The following is a 20,998-nucleotide window of genomic DNA, read 5'->3' as shown; positions in this document are numbered from 1 at the left end:
GTATAGTACTGAGGGCATGCCGATTCTAATCGAAATGGTGTCAAACATTAACATTAACCCCCAAAAAGAATGAATAAAACGTAAACAACTTTTGTCAACTCATACATCGTAATGTTGAATTTATTCAACTTTATTTTTTCATATTAACAGTAACACCTGAGCCCCCTACTCTTGGATACCGGTCAACTAGGGACTGAGTTGACTTGGGACCGTTCATGATTTGTCAACTTGACTTCGGACAACTCGTCCGTTGAGACAAGTCGTCCGTTAGCTCAGCCTAGTTGTCTGCTGGGGCTACGGTGTGAAATACAGTGCCTTAATAATGGGATGGAATTTCATGTAATATATGGACAAGCCTATTTTCTGAGGAATTATAAAAATGGTGGCCGTAGTAAATCAATCTTTGCCCAATTAATCTATCTTGAAAAAAAAAAGATCAGAGAAATATGGAAGGGCTGCGTCGCACCGTGATCAGGTTATCGACAAGAATATAAGATTAAATCAGTGCTCTGAAATAAATGATTGCCGAGCTTTCGGTAACTAAGTGCCTTCCCTGAAGAAGGTACTCAGAAGAAGGTACTCAGTTACCGAGAGCTCGGCAATCATATATTTCAGAGCACTGATTTAATCTTATATTCTTGTCGATAGTCTATATTGTACCCGCGCTAGGGCCCAGCCACGCATACCACCTCTATGCGTATACTTAGTTCCTTATCTATTCTTATCCACAAAAAGCATTGTAGCAGGGAAAAAATACAAATAGTTACAGGTTGATATGACACTCACTACGAGTGATCCCAAGTACTTTTGCATAAACTTTTGCATTTAGGCCTAGTGTTTGTTTAATCAAAATGACTTTCAAAGTTGCGTTTTATTAAAATATGCCGAAAATAGAACTCATATTGTTTCCTAGTTTGGGATCACGCATGCAATATGTGCACGCAATATACACTGTACGTTGCTAACTAATCTTGCGAGGCCACGTTGCAGAAATGTACGTGACCTATTAACTGAATGGGTTTGTCAACTGTGCGGCACGAGGTAGTATAGTTGATGGCTCGCGAAAGCAGCTGAGAGAGTTGAGCTCAAATTTACGCAAGATCCACTTGAACTAATTTTCTCTAAATTAAGAATTTTTTTCATTAGAAAATAAGCTTTTTACAATGGTTCTGACTGAAAATGGATTCGCCGCTTGCGTGCCACGGTTACTTTCCGGAAACCGATCCAGAACGAGGAAAAGTGGCACCACTTTCGTTGATCCTGTATGTCCGAATTAAAAGTTAAAAAATTTGAAATTAATTTGGTAACATCTCCTGCACACAAAGTGGATGGTGACCACATTTCACTGAAATTTGAGGATTTTTTTAAGCTGCAATCTGACTGAATAATTTTCGCGATCGGGAACCGGGAAAACGACTGTATTATGTGTAGAGATCTCACTGGTCGAGTCGTCCTAACGGACGACTTGGCAAATGGTCGAGTTGTCTCAACGGTCGAGTTGTCCGAAGTCGAGTTGGCAAACGGTCGAGTTGTCCAACATCCCTTTAAAGCCTACCATTACGGGGAAATCAGTCATCATCAGCAGTGGCATAGCTAGGATTTTGCCAATGGGGACACCAGCATCTTATGGGGGGGCACCAGCTACGCCCCTGATCATCAATATGACATGTAGTATACATGTAGTGAAATGAATACAAAGCCATTGCCCTTTGCTATATGAGCAATACAAGTGTTTACTTTTCATTTGGAACTCCCATTTGTGGTAGTAGGTGTTGGGTGCCGGGTGATATTCGGGTAAATTTCTAAACGACCATGCATTTATTTTTACAGTTGGCATATGCATGTACATATGTGTCCATCACAGTCACTACCAGTGACCCAGCTGATCCAAACGAGGCTTATTCAGGGCATACTTGCTGTTTTTCAGGGAGACAAAGTTTCTCCATGTTTTCTTCTTTTGCTCTCGACTATTTGTTTTATAACTTGAAAACAGAAATTCTCACTTTGAATACCCCACGTTTATATTTTGGTTGACTTCTATTCGCAACATCTTTCTTAAATTAGGGGAGAACCCCCCTAAACATGCTGGATCCGCCACTCCATTCGTATCAGCGATAATAGGGTGGTTAATAACTCGTCTATCAATGGCCACAATGTATATACAAGGACTCACAAAGACAATCAACAACATTGCATTTTTTTCAGTCTGGAGAAAGTTTATTTTTTAGAAATAATACAGGTGACATCTGTCTTAAATGCAACGTAGGCCATTGTTTAAAAAAGCAAAATTAATTTCTATTGAATGCAGAAAACTGGCATCTGGTTTGAGTTCAGACTGTTCCAAATGCATACCGAAACATTACGGCTGACTTTTGAAACATATTGCTTGAAGCTGCCAACACGTTAACAGGTAATACCACTTCTGATGGTATACCGGGCAAGATATGGGATGGAAGGGTACCCCCCCTTAATTGTCCAATCCCTATACACACTCTAGACTGCTGTTACCTAATACATCCCCCCTAGAAGTCTGTAAAGAGTTCCTGAGATTCCGATCAAACAATGACCAACACAAAGGGGGGGTTCTCTCCATCCCATATCTTGCTTCAAATGTCTGATGGCATGCGCTACATGCCAAGATTACATAATAAGCCCATGCACTGAATTCCCATCAACAGCCTTTCCGCATGGGCGATCTTTAACAACACTGTTAACATTTTTAAATTAAATGATTTTCTCACAGAGAGACTGATAATGAAAGGCAACTGGAGGTCAATAACTTGCTGGTGAAATTAAAAAACAAGAAGGGGTTCCAAAACCTACAAACGTTTGCAACTACCTGAAAAAGCAAGAAAAATCTTACTTCAAAAACAAAAGGTAAGATTTCACCCAGTCTTCAGAGACGGTAACCTGATTTGTTTTTCTTTATTTCACCAATATCAGCAGCTAACGACCCCCAACCTTTGATTTCTTTACGGCCTTTTCTCCAAGCACCTTTCCCTTTTTGGACCTCAATGCACTCCCTTTGCCCAATCGGTCCCCTCTCTGATGCATTCGGTCACTGGAACGTCCAAACTTTCTGACTGTATTCTTCCCCGAGAGCCCTGATTTTCGTCCCGCTTTCATGGGGGACTTCTTCCCAAAGCTTTTGGACGTTCTGTATGAGCTCCTGTCAAGGCTTTCTGGCCTTCGGCCACTGCCCTTCATTCCTTTCCTTGCCTGGCTCTGGAATTCTTTGGATGGCTTGGCACCGAATTTAAATTTCTTTTCTGGAAGCCTGCCTCCCTGACTACCAGCTTTCCTTTTGTCTGTCCTTTTCCTCTTGTCTGGCACTTGCTTCTGGTTCGGAAAAAGAGCTGAAAACGAGGAGGGAAACTCCTTTTTCATTACGCAAATGCCACATTCAATTGCTGCTGCTAAACTCGTGTATTACTTAAATTGCTGAGGTAGCCATTCAGTTGAAAATGTTCAAGCCACCACAGCTGTTGTCTCATTTACGTAACTTTTTAATTTAATTTAATAAAATATTGAGGAAAACTAGTTATTTCAAGACAATTTCTACCTGCTGAGCACATCAAAAAATCCATCAGCAACCCGTTCATACCACATGTGCCTTCACAAAAATGAACTTAATCTGCAACACAAGAGTTTTCTGTTCAAGAAGTACAAATGACTGCTGTAATCTTCACTACTTGTCTTATGAAAGGTCAGAAAGCATACTTGACAGATCAAATGACAGCATTCAAATACCTGGGTCCGGATCTTCCCCCACTTCTTGTCGGTAGTACTCTGTGTCATCCTCTGGTTCTTCTTCTTCTTCCTGTTCCTCAGTGACAGCTTTACCCAAAACAGAAAAAAAGAAAAAAATTTGGTTTCAAAACTCTCTTATTCACTGTTTTGGGTTCTTATCCAATTACAAATAAACTGTGCTTTTGGTTACGGAGGTTTATACTTTTGTCTCTGAAACAGATAATACTCTGAAGTTCACGTCCACCACTTTTTGGGCATCAAAGACCTGACAGCAAAATAATGTTCTTCAATGGATGGCTTTGCATTCTGAATTACACAGGATATTTTGGGGGAGCCACTTCGTTAATTTTACTGCTGCAATTCTTATGACATCAGTTAAATTTCCACATTCTTCAGTTGGCATTTTACCTGTCACGTTAGGTTTCTCTTCTTGTTCTTTCTTCCGAATTCCTTCTATTGATTTTAATCTAAATCGGTATCAGAAATAAGTGAATGAAAAGTGATGAAACACAATTTTCAGAACTTGCACGATTTATTGTCAATATAAATTGTTTAGGAACTTTCTTCAAGGACAAAATGTTTGGCTTTTTTTGGGGGGGTGGTCGTGTCTCCAGCGACCATATGTTAATTTCTACATCTCCTGCAGGATTTTTCCTCCCCTTTAAAAGTGGCAAAAAGGTAGGTTACCATTCATACTGTGCCTAGAACGCTGGCTCTGAAAGCCCAGTTTGGACTCAGCCAGAGTCTCTGTCCACATTACTTGGCTGGGGATTAAAACTGAACACAAGTCTGTGATGGTGGCTTCAGCCAATATCCACAGTCGTATTTTCAAGCTAAAGCTACGCAATTCGGACAGGGCATAACATTAGGCAAGGCCCGACGATTTATACTCTAGATAAACTCCAAGAAAGGGTCTGGAACTAGTACACTGTCTGGAAGGGAGAGCAACAACTGGGCTGCATCGTGAGTGCTGATGACACCCGTTAAACATGCCGAGAACTGTCACATACTGTAGAAATGCAATCTGCTGTCAGCACTGTTTTTCATTTTGTCTGCTACAAGATATTCTGGCAGTGAGACAAGGGAGACTAGTTTGCTGTACCCGAATCAATCGGCTTCAGCTCTGAAAAATACACAGGTTTATGGACAGTGGTTCAAACCACTAGACAGTGGATTTCAGTGGGCGCAGTTTTAATCATAATCATAACTTTCAGACACAGCCCTTAGTCCACTTACTTGTGTTCTTCTTTCAGTTTGTTCTTTGCATCCACATTGGACTTCTGAAGCTTCTTTCGCTTTTCCTTGAGTTTCCTACAAGGAGTTACAATAATTACACATCTCTTTCAAGCAAACGACTGAGAAGAAAGGAAATTACAATGGACAAAATTTGAAAAGGGGGAATGACGTGCTTGCATGACTGGATTGCACCACCAAAAATGAAATTCACTCTAAGTACCCAACGCTATCACTGATTATGAATTTCTACAGATTTCTCACGCGAAAACATCAGGCAAACTGTTACATCAACTTACATTTTCTGCATCCGAAGATCTCTGGCTTCTGCTATCTCCTGGGCTGTCTTGTGCACTGCATGTTTAAGGCAATTCACGAAATATGCACACTGCTTCAAATGAACTTTTCAAAGAAATAAAATACTCTTGAAATTCAATTCAAATGTATTAAACACTGTTGAACATTTCTGTTTTGATTTTGAGGGCGAGGAGTTAGTAGGAAATGCCCTTTTGACATGGCTTAATTTATGAAACGTTAATGGTTTTCAAAGCAGCTTAACGGCACAAGTACCAAATAGGGCACACATGCTTATATTGCATTCATGTACATCTGGGAAACGTCCTTCAACAGTAATTAAAGAGCACTGATCGTCTTTTTCCAAGATATTTAAGGTACCACTGCCCAATATTTTGCAATGCACAAATACAACTAGAGGGCATAAAATCACACTGCATTATTTTTGATTGCTGATTTACAATCTCTGTATTGAAACCAAACAGGATGCGGCCGTACCAAACTGATGGTAGAGAACCTCTCCCTCACACAAGCCCTCTTCAATCTTAACCATCTGCAGCTGCATCCTGGGGCCAATCTGTGGGAAAATAAGGTACCGATGAGGCTCTGTGTCCAATGTCGAATGTGTTGCATGTCTCTGGTGCAAAGACACTGACAAGTGGGGAGACTACTTTCACATGAATGCCAAGGACGGTGTTTTACAGTGGGTGCTGGTTCAAATGCTGTTCAATCAGTTTCCTTGGTTCTACTAGGTGTTGAATAGAAATGATTTCACAGTCGCCTTCGGTAAGTGATTTTAAGATTGCTCATTTTGAAATACTGCTTTTTCCCCGAATGTGTCGGAAATGTATATCTATGGCTTTCACAAATAAAATTGACAGCATATCCTGAAAAAACGTTTAACCCTAACCTTCCCCAACCACACAGAATTAAACAGTAGTAAAGTGTTTAATTCTGTGGGGAAAGGTCTGGTAGGCCCATAACAGCTGGCTTTTGCATTGGGTTGGCATACCTCAGAAAAACAAAAAGTCCAACAGTCTCTGTGCACAAAGTCCCATATGGGTGTTAACTTTGTGTGAATGGGGAAACTTTGGGCCAGCAACCCTTGGGGAGTCAGGTTAAAGTGCAAGGGAGAAAAACTAAACACAATTCTAGAGGACATTCCCCGACAACCGCTAAGGAAGCCTGATGCCCTTCATGTGAAAATAAGAATATCTCTGGAAGCAAAAATGTGATCTGGACACCTCAACGAGTCTGATGGCACTCTTCTGGGCAGCAATGTTCCCCCGGCTGCTCATCATCTGAGGAATGGTCACCTCATTGTCTGGACCGTCTTGCTCAGCCTCGCTTTCTGACAACTGACCAGCACTGAGACAAACAAATGGTCCATGTGATCATATTAAACAAACAAGGACTTTCATAGCTGCACATCATTTAGGTTTAAATGCAGACCTGAGCTTTGATTCAGCAAATTGTTGGACGCATTGCAGGTTAAACATCACGAAATTATGAGAAAATGTAAATCATCAAAAAGAGTACTGAATAACGTTATAGACCATCTGCATTACTTGATTAACCCTCCTTTGGTTTTACAGCACAAATGTGCACAAATGCCCATAGTCAGTGGTGAGCATGTATTTTCTATATGGAACTCAACCATGCACAGGTTCAGTGTGTACACAGTAGATTGCCAGCACAAAATGACCCAGGGTCTTTTGTGCAGTCCTCTTCACTGCATTTGGTTTACTGCACAATTATGCACATGAAACAGTGAAGCACAGATGTTGGGCAGCACAAAAGTGCGATTTGATATTCCTGTGAGAGACTGTTAGTGCAGTGCACTACACAACTCAGCTGTGCTTCTTTAAGGTGTTCACCAAATGACCCAAAGAGTGACTTCAGCATAGGAGGGTTAAAGCAGTGATCTCTGGAGGGCTTAAACGACTTTTCATCCAAGATGATGTGATGGAAAATTGCAGATTTTACCATATGATTTTAAAGACAGTGCACTCAACATGAACAACAAAGGTACAGCACAGTGTGGGGCAGGCAAACTTCTCTTTGGATGAATAACTTTAAAAGTGTCACGTACAACACAGAGCCTTTTGCCTCTGCTTGTGTGACAGAAATACATTTTAACAGGGAAACACAATTAAAGAGTTAAGTGCTTTGAGTTTTTAAATTACACCATTTCTTCGGACACACAAAAAAATCCGAGAAAGACAAGTAAAGCTGTCATCAGTTCTCACTTGAGGAAGAAATCGCTGACATCTTTGTATCGCCCCAGGTCTGGCACCTTGGCCTTCAACAGCTTCTTGACACTGCGGCTGATTCCGACTGGCACAAGCTTGATGGAACTTCCGCCAAACAAGAAGAGAAATTTCTGTTATGTGACTTCACATTCATTATGATAATTGTCAACAGCCACTGTCCATGACGCCCTGGCAAGTTTACTTTAAGCAGAAGAATAAACCTCACTTTTTTCATCTTTCTTTCCCTTTCATCTGCACCAATGGCAGCCAAGAGGGGGGGGAAGCAGTGGCCCCCCGGCTCCACCCCCCATCCACCGCCAGTGATCTGCACATATCTACTTACTAGTGTCTGAACTCGATCAGCTTGGTGTCTGGATCATAGTTGAAAAGCACACAGCGACGGATCTTGTTTAGCCGAACCTGCAGAGGCAAACAGGTAGTACCTGTATGACAAGTCATACATTCTCAGATCTACCCTAAAAAACTGGAGGTTTACTAATGAATGCGACAGGATCGACAAAAGCAAAATGTAAAGGCAACATGTACAATCCAGTGAAATCCAAAATAAACATTCACCGCCACACAATTTCCAAAAACTTTGGAAATACATGGATGGGTAATGGTTAAAGTGTACATGTATTTTAAGTTCTGACAAAGTTACTGTTTTTAAGCAAATACACAAATCTGGAATGAATTGAGGGATCACTAATTTCAAAGTATACCCTTCTGTCACACTCTTTCGTACCCTGTGCACATTGATGGAAGGGAACATATTCTGAAGGACTGTGGCGGTGAGCTTCAGGTGGGGTTCCTCTTTGCTGAAATTGTTGAGCACGAGAAGAGGGTGGTACCTGAATTGGGAGGCATACATGTTGGGCCGCTTCAAGGACGACACCACATCTTTGGCCAGCGAATACTGAAAAGAAAACAATTCAAACACTGAATGAAGTCACCCTGAGAGGAAAAAATCAGATATTTATCTGAAATTAACAGATGGGATGTGGCTTGAAATTTATTGAATGGTGGTTACCTTGGCCAACTAACATGGTTATGAGAAGGGCATCCAAATCTTACCTGAGTCACTTTGAATGTTATGGTGGGACCTCTTGGGATCTTAATGATTCTCTGGAAAGGAAATGAAAAATTGCTTCAACAGATAGTGCCAATGTATGTGACTGGTCACCTCTGCAATGCCCTGGAACTAGTACAAGGGGTTTCTATTCACAACTTGGATTAGCAATATCAAACAGAAACTGCACACTGTTTGCGTTTGCCAACCCGTTAAATTTAATAATAAAAAGCTGCATGAAATTGAAAGTGTTTTCATGGGCGGGGGGGGGGCTGAAGCTCAAATCCTTTCTGCGTCTCACCATATTTGTTCCCGTATCTGTTTTTGTGAACACCATGAAATGCGACACCCCCAGAGGACTGGCCACACTGACAAAATCCTTCAGCACATTCTTCTTTCTTGCCTGAAACCAAAAACAAACCAAAGTGGTGACCTGACAAAATAATATGGGAAAGAAGTAGGAAAAGTAGCAATTTTTCACACTTATTGAGTTAATTTCATCAGCATGAAATAAAAGTTCAAGTCTTACACACCAGCTTCCCAACACCTGCCAAAGGAAATCAAAACCAACATCATGTGTAATTCCTTTCAAACTATCATTTGCCAAACTGCGGCAGTGACAGCTTATAAATCTGGCTGCCAGCTTAGTCCACATGTACATGTGATACACTGCAAAGAGGCTTGGCTAGGAATATCTCCACAAACCACACCTGATGAAAAATGCCATAAAAATTGTTTACCCTGAGGCTGGCAGCAGTGTATGGTTCCATAGTCTTACGGACATCCAGAAGCAGTTGCAAGACACTTTTGCCAACAGTGCCTCTGTGGAAGACGAAGGTGTGGGGCGCTTTGCCATACTCACTCTCGGCAGTGACCAGATTCTGCTTGGCCTTTTTCTTGGCTTTTCCCTGGAGTCAAAGAAATCATAAATGGTTATCATCTTGCATTTGAAACTGGGGGGAAATACACAGTTTGATGGACATGTTCTTGTAACGGCAGTAATTGTGTTTGCAGGAGGAAATGTTTGAAGGATTAAACTGTATCATTTGTTGCATTCAACTTTTGCTATTGACAATTATGTGCCATTTGTCAAGCATATGGTCCTCTGCTTTAAATCTTTCAAAGGCAGTGATTCAAACAAAAAGATTTAGGTCACCCAAATTAGAGATTCTAAATTCAGGTAAGATGAAAACAAAGGAGGTAGCCCCTTTATTTTGGAAATGACATTTTCAAATTCTACTTTTCTCAACTCGTTTACCTCATTTGGACTAACATCTAAAGAAGGTGTCATCCCATTCAACAAGTTTTGAACTACATGTACTTTTGGAAAACAAAAATATAGAAAAAATCTGTAGAGCTAGAGGTTACGTCTGACTTTTTCAACTTATTTTCCGACAAAATATCTTGATATTGGCACTGGATAATTTTATTTGGGAAAGGCTGGTTCAGCAACTGAGCTACTGTATACTATTACTAATTGCCCATGCAACATTCGTACCAAACTGCTATTTACAATGACAGTCTTGTAAAGACCACAAATTTCACAGTTTGTTGAGTTTTTGAGGACGGCCAATTCATGGGACCCGAGATCAACAACACAATGTTGTTACGCCCCAACTACAGCATCAGTTCCGACCATAGTTGGGACCAACCCAACTATAGTTGCCCCAGTCCTAACTATAGTTGGGCCCGTCCCAACCAGAGTACTGTTATTGGGCCAGCCCAACTACAGCACAGAAATCCAGTGTGCATGTGCCCAGCATGTGCCAAAGTCACATTTACAATGTCATGTCATAGATGAAATGCCATATTTTAGATGAATTGTGTCAAGTGTGAGATGCATAAGCTTGGATAAGGTTGAGAAATTTTCTATCCAATTTGGTCAGCAATACTTGGGCAAGCCCCGCAGCACTACAGTTAATTGGGACTGTCCCAGCTATAATCGGGACAGACACTATAGTTGGGGCGTAACAATATCTCTTTCCGCATGTTCCTCAAATCTGGAAGAGTTCCATACACTATCAGTAATCTTTCCATACAGTCCCCGACATTCAGCCATCAGGAAACGATAACATGTCCTAACGAGCCAAATTTAGGAAAATATTGAATCTTTTATAAATTATAGGCCTAAAGGCCCTAGGCCTATTTCAATTGTATTTGGTTAAACATATTACATTTTTTAAAGTGATGTCTGTGTACATGGTGCACTGAACTCTTTTACTCCAAACAATGCAGAAGGCCAACTCCGGCCTCCCTAACGTGCAACATGAACCTGAAGGAAGTTACACATGACACAAATGATTAAAGTTGTACAGGAATGTCTAGGAAGTGAAGGCAACAGCTGCACCATCTCGATCAATCCTCAGTGTCGCGATGTTGATAATCCAATTCCTCTTTTGCCATTGTCGTGTTTGAATATGTGCGTACGTTGTATAATCTGATTGGAAGATATCCAGATTTAAGTACACCAAAGTGATAAATTCCAAATATGAACAATCTACCGATTTATTATCAAATAAATCACAATCAAAACCGACCTTCTTTTTCCTTGACATGATCCTGGGGGTCTTCACATTCGCCTGACTTCAAAGCAGACACGCGTACAGTACAGACACACACAGCTGCAGTGCAATTCTCCACGTACATGAACATGTACACTCGCCGCATGCGCACGTGTTGACGTGTTGAAGGGCGCCCTCAACACTAGCCTTAGGCTGGTTCTTTTTAAATTTTTCTTCTTTCGTGAACTGGATACGTAGACGTCTGGGTAGTTAACGCTTTCATGAACTACACGAATAAAACTACCAAAATCTAGCCTATCGGCATCGTTTAGGCCCCGGTAACATGCAAACAACCTGGGTTTCTCAAACAAAACCTTGATTTTTGTTTCTCCTTAATCATTCCATTTCTTATCGTTTTTGTCGATTGGCCAATTACAAGTACATTTTGAATTTATTCACACAAAACAAAATCTCTCCCCCCCCCCCACAAAAAATGATTGCCCCGAAATCTGCATGCTGCAAGGACCATTTTTCAACCACAGTTTTGATCAGTTTTGCCCTCGGATGGAAACTCAAAGAACCAGGGAGTTGACCCTGGCAAATAATCAAACGATCTCCTCTTTTCAAAAGAAATCGCGGGCTCTTTTCACTGGACCCTTCCCTATTACTTGGTGAGGGGGTTGTGCGGTAGGTGAGAGCGAGCCTTGCACTTGATATCGCCTGGTCGACCGCCATTAACTATATAATCCTTCAATGTTGCCAACACTTTTTCACAAAGGATTGGCGGGTACGAAGAGAACGGTGCTAAACACTGAACATCGTGGCCAACAACAACACCAACCACATGTACATGTACTTTTAAATTAATTAATTGATAAGCTGTGAAGCTCTGAAGGCCAACACGTACACACGCACTCCCTGGTGTACTAACCTCCCTCCCACTAACATACATGTACATGTTCGCCAGATATAAGATATCAAACAAATCACAACAAAATGTTGCACATGAATGTCCTATTATTTGATATTAGAGCCTTGGAGGTCAATATTACATGTATTTGGTATTGCAGGACAAAAAAATGAACAAAGGAAAAGCCGTGGCTAATCAATTTGTAAAAATTGAGTTTTTTAATGGAAAATTTACCTGAAGATTTCCAAAAAGGACCAAAATGAAAGAAAATTAAACCATCCGAGAAAGATTATTTCGAAAGTGGTGTATTTGTTTCTAAAGCAGAACATTTACAGATAAAATAATACCTGGGATATGTCATGTTGGGGGAATTTTGAGGATCATTTACAAGATGCTTGAAGAGTTTTGTACGTGTACATGAACAAGGTATACTTATCTCAAATTATTTCTCACACACTTCAGATCAAAAACAGGTTGTGATCCGAGAGTATGCATTATCTTCAAAGGAATAATGACTTTACAGCGAACTTTCATGAACAAGGAGTTGAAATAATTCAGCCCTGCACATGACACTTAACTATAGATAAGCTATACTCCACAGACTGGCCCTTGACAGTATCATTTTGAGATGAAATGAAAAAAAACTAATTTAAACAAAAAAAATTGCTGACAATTACTGCAACAATATCTCCCCAACAAGTAGGAATTGAATGAAATTCGTTCTTGAACAAACCTAACTAATCCACCTTTTCCAACATACATAACAGATCAAAATATTTTTTTTTCCACACTTACTTTCATACAATTACGAAAAAGTGTTACAGCCTGATAAATCGTCATTCCATCACATGGCAAAGTTCTGACCTGGTGTCCAAATTATGGAAGTACATTTCTTTAAAAGTAAACACCTGCAGCTTTACTTTTTGAACCAGGTCACGTTGGTCTTGCATGTACGTACTGCTTTCCTGCAACAAAATGTACACGCAACAGCCGGCACTGGGAACAGTAAAGGACTGTGAAGTACTACCCGAAGCAGCGGGCGAAGTGACCATTCTGTTGAACTGGGCAGTATCTGGAATGACCTTTTAATACACAAGATCTCGTGGCAGTAATGTGATAGAGACACTTATGTGGTTCTTCCCTCGATTTGTTTATTTTTTTCTTAACATACCTGCACTGTTAATGTACCACCTAGACCTCCTTCATACTGTCAGGAGAACTTGTGAAACCCCAATAATTTATTTTTGCAAAAAGCAGTTCCTTTTTTTTATTGAAGAGTCTCTTGCTCTTTTAAGTTCCACTTATAACTCATCCTTGTCATAATCCTCCTCATCGCCACCGTCAGTGGGAGGCGGTCCACCTGCTCCCTCGTATAATTTACTAACAATTGGGGTGACTACGTCTTCCAATTCCTTTTTGTGAGCCTCAAAGTCTTCTTTCTCTGCGTCTTGGTTAGCATCCAGCCACTCAATCTGCTCTTCCAGTGCTGCATTGATCTTCTCCTTCTCATCCTCTGAAAGTTTCCCGCCCAATTTCTCCTCGTCCTTGATCTGGTTCTTGAGGGAGTATGCGTAGCTCTCCAGCTCGTTCCTCGCCTCCACCCGGTCTTTTACCTTCTTGTCCTCATCAGCAAACTTCTCGGCGTCGTTGATCATGCGCTCTATGTCCTCAGGCGTGAGGCGGTTCTGGTCATTGGTGATGGTGATCTTTTCCTTGTTGCCCGTGCCCTTGTCTTCAGCCGACACTCTCAGGATGCCGTTGACATCAATCTCAAAAGTTACTTCAATCTGGGGGACACCGCGGGGAGCTGGTGGGATGTCATTCAGGTCAAATTTCCCGAGCAAGTGGTTGTCTTTTGTCATGGGACGCTCACCTGTTAACATAAATAAGAAACATTTTACCATGTTCCTGTCAGATAAACAACCCATCTTTTTCTCACTTAGATTTTTCAATATAAACCCACAGCAAAGTATTGTCTTGGTCTTCACAGCACTCAGCACATTCTTTTCCCATCTTTACAGACTGTGACTGGTGTTCATCTATCAAAAACAAGTGAGTTTTCCAATTGTGCAAAGTGATTCTCCACTGCAAACTCCTGGAATGGAAGTGCCCAGTGACAAAATTTCAAGGCAGTAACCATGAAGTAAGACATACGTGTACAAGACACGTCACTTCCAATTTAGCACACTCACCTTCATATACTTGGATTGTTACAGTTGGCTGGTTGTCTGCAGCTGTGGAGAAGATCTGTGATTTCTTTGTGGGTACAACCGAGTTTCTGGCGATGAGCTTAGTCATGACACCACCAACAGTCTCAATACCCAGTGTCAGGGGGTTTACATCAAGAAGAACCAATTCGCCTGAAGAAAAATATCAAAAATCAGTGTTGCGTTTTTATCTATTCTTCAGCAGGAAAACTAGCCATTTTTTCACAACTTGTTAAACCGTAACCCTACTAAATTCACCAACAATCAACTTCCATTGGATTGGATGATCCACCAGTGAATGAAACTAAAACGTTTTGTATCTTTCTGTTGCACTTGCTGAATTCAGCAATAAGCCATAACTTGATGACATATAAATTACCATCCAGAAGCAAAAATCTGTACATTTGGCACAATTTTTTCGAGACGCTTTTTACAAGAGGATACTGAGAATTTACAAGTTTGGAGGTATTTGTGGCAAAATTCCCATTTGTTGAAATGTGTTGAACCCTTTCAAAGGTAGAGTGATTATATGAAGTGGTATTACAAATCCACATCTGCATAATTTGTTCCAAGAACAAGCAGCCCTATATCAAACAGGTGTAACAGGTTGGGGGAATTGGTGGGACCTTGTAGCAGTGGAAGTCAACAGAGGCTGTTTCAATGCCACGTCCAAAGTACGACGACAATCTGAAGCTGTTTGCCTCTTGATCCTATGTGAAATCTAGGCACTCCTCATGGATGTTGTGAAGTTCTACCGAACCGAAAGTAAAACAAATGCCATTCAAGAAGCGAAGCAATTTACCGGTGTCTTCATCTCCGCTCAACACTCCAGCCTGCACAGCTGCTCCATAAGCCACAGCCTCGTCGGGATTGATGCCACGGGATGGCTCCTTGCCATTGAAGAACTCCTTCACCAGGGTCTGCACCTTGGGGATTCGCGTGGAACCACCCACCAGGACAATCTCGTGGACCTCGTTCTTCTTCAGGCCAGAGTCTTCCAGAACTTGCTTGACGGGTTTCATGGTGGATTTGAAAAGGTCCTGAAACATCAAATGCCAACTGCACATTAATTACATTTGAAAAGGTCAGAGCTGAGCAGGAAATGCGATAAGTGCCACACGTAATACACTTCGACAGGTACAAGCATCCTGTCAACCAGCATGTGCACAGTTTTAAGAGTATTCAAAAAGAACGGCAAACTGACTGCTCATAAGACATCCGTCCGACCTCGCAATTTAAGGACACATAACCAAAGTGAATGGATGTGTGATTTTGAATGGGTCTAATCTCTCAGAAGTGTGTCCAAATTACTTTGCTACAACTACAATGCAGCTATAATGAATGCCTCAGTAAGAACCACTGATTGCTGCTGTAGCCTTTTCTGTATATGCTCACATTATGTCGGGCTGTAGTAGCATTCAAACCCAGGGGAAAAGTCATGATCTACTCACCATGTTCAGCTCCTCGAACTTGGCTCTCGTGAGCGACTCTGAGAAGTCCTCGCCATCAAAGAATGATTCAATCTCTACGCGAGCCTGGTGCTGTGAACTGAGTGCTCTCTTGGCCTTCTCAACCTCCCGGCGGAGTTTCTGGACAGCACGGTTGTCCTTACGTACGTCCTTGCCCTTCTTCTTCTTGTACAACTTGATAAAGTGCTCCATGACGCGCTGGTCAAAGTCCTCACCACCTGGATTGAGGGGAGATAGGATTAACACTTTCAATCTCTATGTCAGTGGGAATGCATGTTTTAGGGTCTCATCACTCTATTGTAGGGCCAAGTCAATTGGAATAATTTAGCATTCGGATGTTTGACCTTCAGTTCGATCTAATATGCACATATTCGGTCGTACTGATCAGCAGATTGTTGAAGAACAAACCATACACAAAATCAGCTGCAAGTACACAATCGTACATTATAATCAATATGATAGCTTATCATTTCTAGTATCTCCAGTCATGATTTAGCAAGACTTCTTGATCTGTAAAAATTTGATTCCTTTTAAATTTTTTAATGAGTAATTTACTTCTTGAATCATTGTAAGATACATTATTCGAACGTGCTTGAAGCAAGCCTCCACAGTGTGCTTTTTCTCATTTAAAACAAAAGAAACTTCTCCCTTCCTTTTCACGAATTCTGCATTCGAATATCCAAATTCAGAAAATAATATCCAAATATTCGACAATTGATCAAATATTCGGATATTCGGCACAGCCCCACTCTGGTTGTTAAACCACCTCACTTTAAAACAAAAGTGGCTTACGTCAACAAGTAACCAACATGGTCTTTCTTAAAATTTGCACAAACCACTTATTTTAACAATACATTTCCTAGTTGAGGAAGAGAGCAGGTCAGACTTACCGAGGTGAGTGTCACCATTTGTTGCAACAACTTCGAAGACACCATTGTCAATCGTCAGCATCGAGACATCAAAAGTTCCACCTCCGAGATCGAACACCAAGATGTTCTTTTCCCCTTCACGCTTGTCCAGACCATAGGCAATGGCAGCTGCAGTCCTGAATTGGCAAGAAAATGGGATTCATGAGTCTTACTTCCATGTGTATTATATCTAAGCAGGTGGTTACTGCTGATTAACTGCATGCTGAGGACTTCAAGATGCAATGGAGTCACACATTGGCCTGAGCTGCTAACAACTCTACTGTCATGTAGTTAAGATGAAGGAAATGTTGGGCTCAAGATGCATGAACTCACGGATTCCACTTTGGCACTACATTGTAAGAGAACTGTTTGAACTGAATTTATTGAGGGCTTCCTTTGACAAATATTGCGTGTCAGTTGAGTAGTTCTGATGTTATAGGAGACTTGCATTAAAATCTTTCATGATAAATCTAAACGTAGAAACACCAAGACGTTGTTTAACTAAAGAGCTGGGATTTATTTTTTTCCCCACTACTTACGGCTCATTGATGATCCTCAATACATTGAGGCCAGCGATAGTGCCTGCATCTTTGGTTGCCTGACGCTGGGCATCGTTGAAGTATGCAGGAACAGTGACTACGGCATTTGTAACTGTTTTGCCAAGGTAGGCTTCGGCTGTTTCCTAAACAGAAGAATGCATCAAGAAGTTTAAATTAAAGAGTTTCATTTTATTCCGTAGCACATAACTGAGATTAAGCAAGTGCTTTGCAAGTTAACTGTAGCGTGCGTGTGTTTTATACGTGCTTGCCGTTACGTACAAAGAACTTGTGCCCAAGAAAATGGTCCACACTGCATGCAAAATACAGTCAGCAGAAACTATTCTGTTTCAATTACTTGGGCTTTAGTTTTTCAGTGTACTTCAGAACATGTAGAGTGCCATATTTGTGAGGCCTCTTTCTGTTTGAGTACTTTTATCAATACCAGCACTGTTTAAATTTCAGCATTAAATTAACTGTCAGTTATTAAAATAGTTACAGGTAGTGTCAGCTAGCAAGTTTCAACAGGGTTCCTGGATAGAATTTATAATTCTACTGTTTAGTTGCGGAAACACTCTGCAACACTTGTAAATATGATCATCTACAATTTTATTTTAATAACAATAGACAGACTTAAACAACAAGAATCACTGAATAATACTACAACGATCAAGTTCAAAAAGGTTTTGGCCAACAGTGTTGTGTGGTTCCCTTACCTTCATTTTGGAGAGCACCATAGCACTGATTTCCTCAGCGGCAAAGATTTTTCTGTCGTCGCCCACGCTGACCTCAATGTGTGGCTTGTTGTTCTTGTTTTTGACCTGCAGTTGATAAGATTCAGGAAAGTAAATAACTGACAGATTTGGACAAATCCATGGTTGTTTGTGGTGCATTACAAAGGAGGTTAAGCAAGGGACATCCATACCGCTTGGGGGGTAAACTTCTGCGAAGGACAGCTCACCTTAAATGGGAAGTACTTGACGTCGCTCTGCACAGAAGGATCATCCCAGGTGCGCCCAATCAGTCTCTTGGCATCAAAGACGGTGTTTTCTGGATTGCTGGTCAGCTGGTTCTTGGCAGCATCACCGATGAGGCGTTCCCCCTCTGTGGTGAAGGCCACATAGGATGGAGTGATGCGGTTGCCCTGGTCATTGGCAATAATTTCCACTCGGCCATTCTTGAAGATTCCAACACTGCGGTTTTAAATTAAAAAGTAACGGAAAACTAATCTAAAGCCTGATAAGTTACATACAAGTATCGCTCAAGTTATATGTTGGGTTCAACAAATGACAATAAATGTTAACATATGTCTGTTTTTTTGAAGATCACTCTGACAAGGTCCACTAAGTTTTGAAGAAAAAAATGGAGACTTTCAGGGTTGAACAGTCTGGGTTTAAGAAGTCATGAGGACCAGAATCATCCCTGACTTATATAGACCATCAAATTTAAGCACTGGCTGCAAATTGAATGCACCATGTTCTGCTTGGCCTACTTAACATTTAGCTTGATATAAAGTGACAAAGGAGTGTTCCACTGCGTTTGTGCAATAGCATATGTTGCATATTATAACACCTCACCTACAGATTCTGTATCTTGATTGGCTGAAAGTGCATCAAATGACACTTGCTAGTTTCACTATTTTTTGCACCGCCACTGCCAAAACCCTATACCCGTAGCAACCAAAGAACGGTATCTGTAGCAACGAAACCTCATGAACAGTACCTAGGCGTGTATTTCAGCTTATCAGAGTTGTAGACTAGAGTCAGTTGGCTTGGACTCTCATCGCTATATTTGTGAATCGTGACTTGACTTGCATCTACCAGTTTTTGACTTGACTTGGACTTGTAAAAGGGACTTTCTACCTCTTCTGTAGCTCATAAGGTAAACCTGTGGGTGAGGTGTTATAAAACAAATATTGACTATTTTCCATCGGCTAAATGCTCCATGGATCATCTCAGGAGGCTAATTTTACTACACCACTTGAAGCAGTCAATATTTCTGTACTATCAGCTGGGTTCCTTAGACCTCAGGGGGAGTAATTGTTAATGACAAGGCAACTGCTGTCCTAACTCCTACCAAGAATAGGTTGTTCCCAGATCAATGCCGACCACTGTGCCAACTTTTTCCTTGTCCTCGTCTTCATCCTCGTCATCAGCCCTCACCCAGGAGAGCGCGGTGACGGTGAACACCACAAAACACAGGATGACAAATGCCTTCTTCATGGCGGGCAATAGTAAGTCTGCAAATGAATTGAAATGAAGCCGTAACTTCAAATGACATCACAGCTTCAGCATGCTACCCCATTTATCAGACATGCAGCTTGAGTGCTGCACTTAAGCACGAGACAGAGACTTTCTGTACCAGCTGGTGTTCATTAGAGATGCTGTGCAGTATGCCAAGGTAGACCAAGGCAAAGACATTAGTTCTACTATGATGGCTTGTCACCGGCGAACTTTAAAGTTAAATCATTATATAGCGTAAATACCTGAATGGACTTTAACACATATTAAACGAATAACGGCATATCAGTCAGTGGTGCAATTCGGTGTAAGAGTTGGCGTGTACGAGGTGGCTCAAGTAGGCTACCTGTTGACTAGCATTCGTAGATTGCACCCAGTATCAATATTTTTGCAATCCTTACGTTCAGGACCAAGCTTGTAAGATATCTGTTACAATTTCTAAATTCTAGCACTGATCAATGTCCTCCTAAACTTTACTCCTCAACTGACAACTCTTTCAGTCATGTCAATTCATCTAGGCTACGTCAGTTGTGTAAAACACTTTAAAAGGGAATGTTCCCGACACTTGCCCGAGGTTGCAAAGCAGGCCTAATTACAGATTGACAAACAACTTGTAAGAAATTGAAGATTGAGCGAAGCAGTCATGTAGACAGTGCTGATAGGGGATTCCTCCATGCTCCAAGAACTTGAAGGACTGCCGCGATCCGTGCCAGCATCAAGCAATGATAATGAATCATGTGAATGCGCTTGATGATGCCTGGCATGGAATCGTGTAGGCTAATGATTAACTAGCCTATAGAATACAGGGCCACCCCTCAGAACCACTGGTTACAACGTTGCATTGGATGTGAGTGACTCCAGGAAGCAGTCCAAATCAAGTAGGCCTAGGCCTAGGTTGGTGGCTACGTGGCTATGATGCCGAAAGAGTTCTTTTTGAGAACAAAGCAACACAAAGTCAATGGAGACGGTCGAAAAAATCTAAGTCCAAACCAAGTGGCCCTGTATTCTATAGGCCCAGGCCTAGTTGTACGAACTTGTAGCTAGCTTGGCTAAGCTACATGTAGACAAGGAAAGGCCGTAAATGAGGGGAAAAGTACAATATGTCACTGTATGTGGGACTTTAAAAACTTTACATGTTTGTTTACTACATTATAATAAAGTACAAGTTCGGTTTCTAAAAAATCGGAACGCCCGATCGTCTGTAAATTCATGAAACAAAAATAAAGAGCTCACTGACGAAATTTAAATCCCACCTCTTCGGTCATGCTTTATTCCTCCATGTTAAGTCACACACCGTAATCTGGTGTAGTGATCAATCTATTCTTGCAAAAATCAAGGGAATCCCCGGTTTTTCTTACTTTTACGATGAAGGACAGATACTCCTGACTTACCTCAGATTTGCACAAATTCTACAGCTCTGGAATATTATAGATGTTAACAGATCACAGACAAGAATTCTGAAAAAATGAACAATTTCTCGATGGTCGGCGAAAACGTGCAGATGACGCGCTGACACTGAGTACACGAGGTCTACCCGTTAAGCGGAATGTTCCGTGAGTATTTTTGATAACGTGTGCAAGCACATGCTGCTCGTTTTACAGGGTGACAATCCGGTCGTGGCCTTTTGTG

The 20,998-nt window shown here is 41.2% G+C and overlaps 2 protein-coding genes across 2 annotated transcripts; both read right to left on the bottom strand.

Moving 5' to 3' along the window:
* Nucleotides 1-2,195: 2,195 nt before the first annotated feature.
* On the bottom strand, nucleotides 2,196-11,290 carry LOC110984834 (suppressor of SWI4 1 homolog). Its single transcript, XM_022245376.2, has 14 exons — nucleotides 11,136-11,290; nucleotides 9,339-9,506; nucleotides 8,900-9,001; nucleotides 8,604-8,654; nucleotides 8,275-8,445; nucleotides 7,873-7,949; nucleotides 7,527-7,634; nucleotides 6,522-6,645; nucleotides 5,776-5,854; nucleotides 5,283-5,337; nucleotides 4,987-5,061; nucleotides 4,159-4,217; nucleotides 3,751-3,837; nucleotides 2,196-3,356 (listed from the first exon to the last, which is right to left on the bottom strand). Exons 1-14 carry the CDS (start codon nucleotides 11,151-11,153, stop codon nucleotides 2,947-2,949), a joined length of 1,584 nt encoding a protein of 527 aa, XP_022101068.2. The 5' UTR covers nucleotides 11,154-11,290; the 3' UTR covers nucleotides 2,196-2,946.
* Nucleotides 11,291-12,201: 911 nt separating this feature from the next.
* On the bottom strand, nucleotides 12,202-20,947 carry hspa5 (heat shock protein family A (Hsp70) member 5). Its single transcript, XM_022245319.2, has 10 exons — nucleotides 20,761-20,947; nucleotides 19,206-19,368; nucleotides 18,091-18,322; nucleotides 17,846-17,950; nucleotides 17,133-17,275; nucleotides 16,576-16,730; nucleotides 15,668-15,903; nucleotides 15,019-15,256; nucleotides 14,202-14,369; nucleotides 12,202-13,882 (listed from the first exon to the last, which is right to left on the bottom strand). The coding sequence occupies exons 2-10, from the start codon at nucleotides 19,349-19,351 to the stop codon at nucleotides 13,311-13,313; spliced, it is 1,995 nt and encodes a 664-aa protein (XP_022101011.1). The 5' UTR covers nucleotides 19,352-19,368; nucleotides 20,761-20,947; the 3' UTR covers nucleotides 12,202-13,310.
* Between the last annotated feature and the right edge of the window lie 51 nt (nucleotides 20,948-20,998).

The sequence above is a fragment of the Acanthaster planci genome, linkage group LG11 (assembly GCF_054643075.1).
Source record: "Acanthaster planci isolate LZ-2023a linkage group LG11, COTS_SCS, whole genome shotgun sequence".
Classification (NCBI taxonomy): domain Eukaryota; kingdom Metazoa; phylum Echinodermata; class Asteroidea; order Valvatida; family Acanthasteridae; genus Acanthaster; species Acanthaster planci.
Note: the sequence above shows the minus strand (reverse complement) of the source record. Positions and strands in the feature narration are given on the sequence as shown.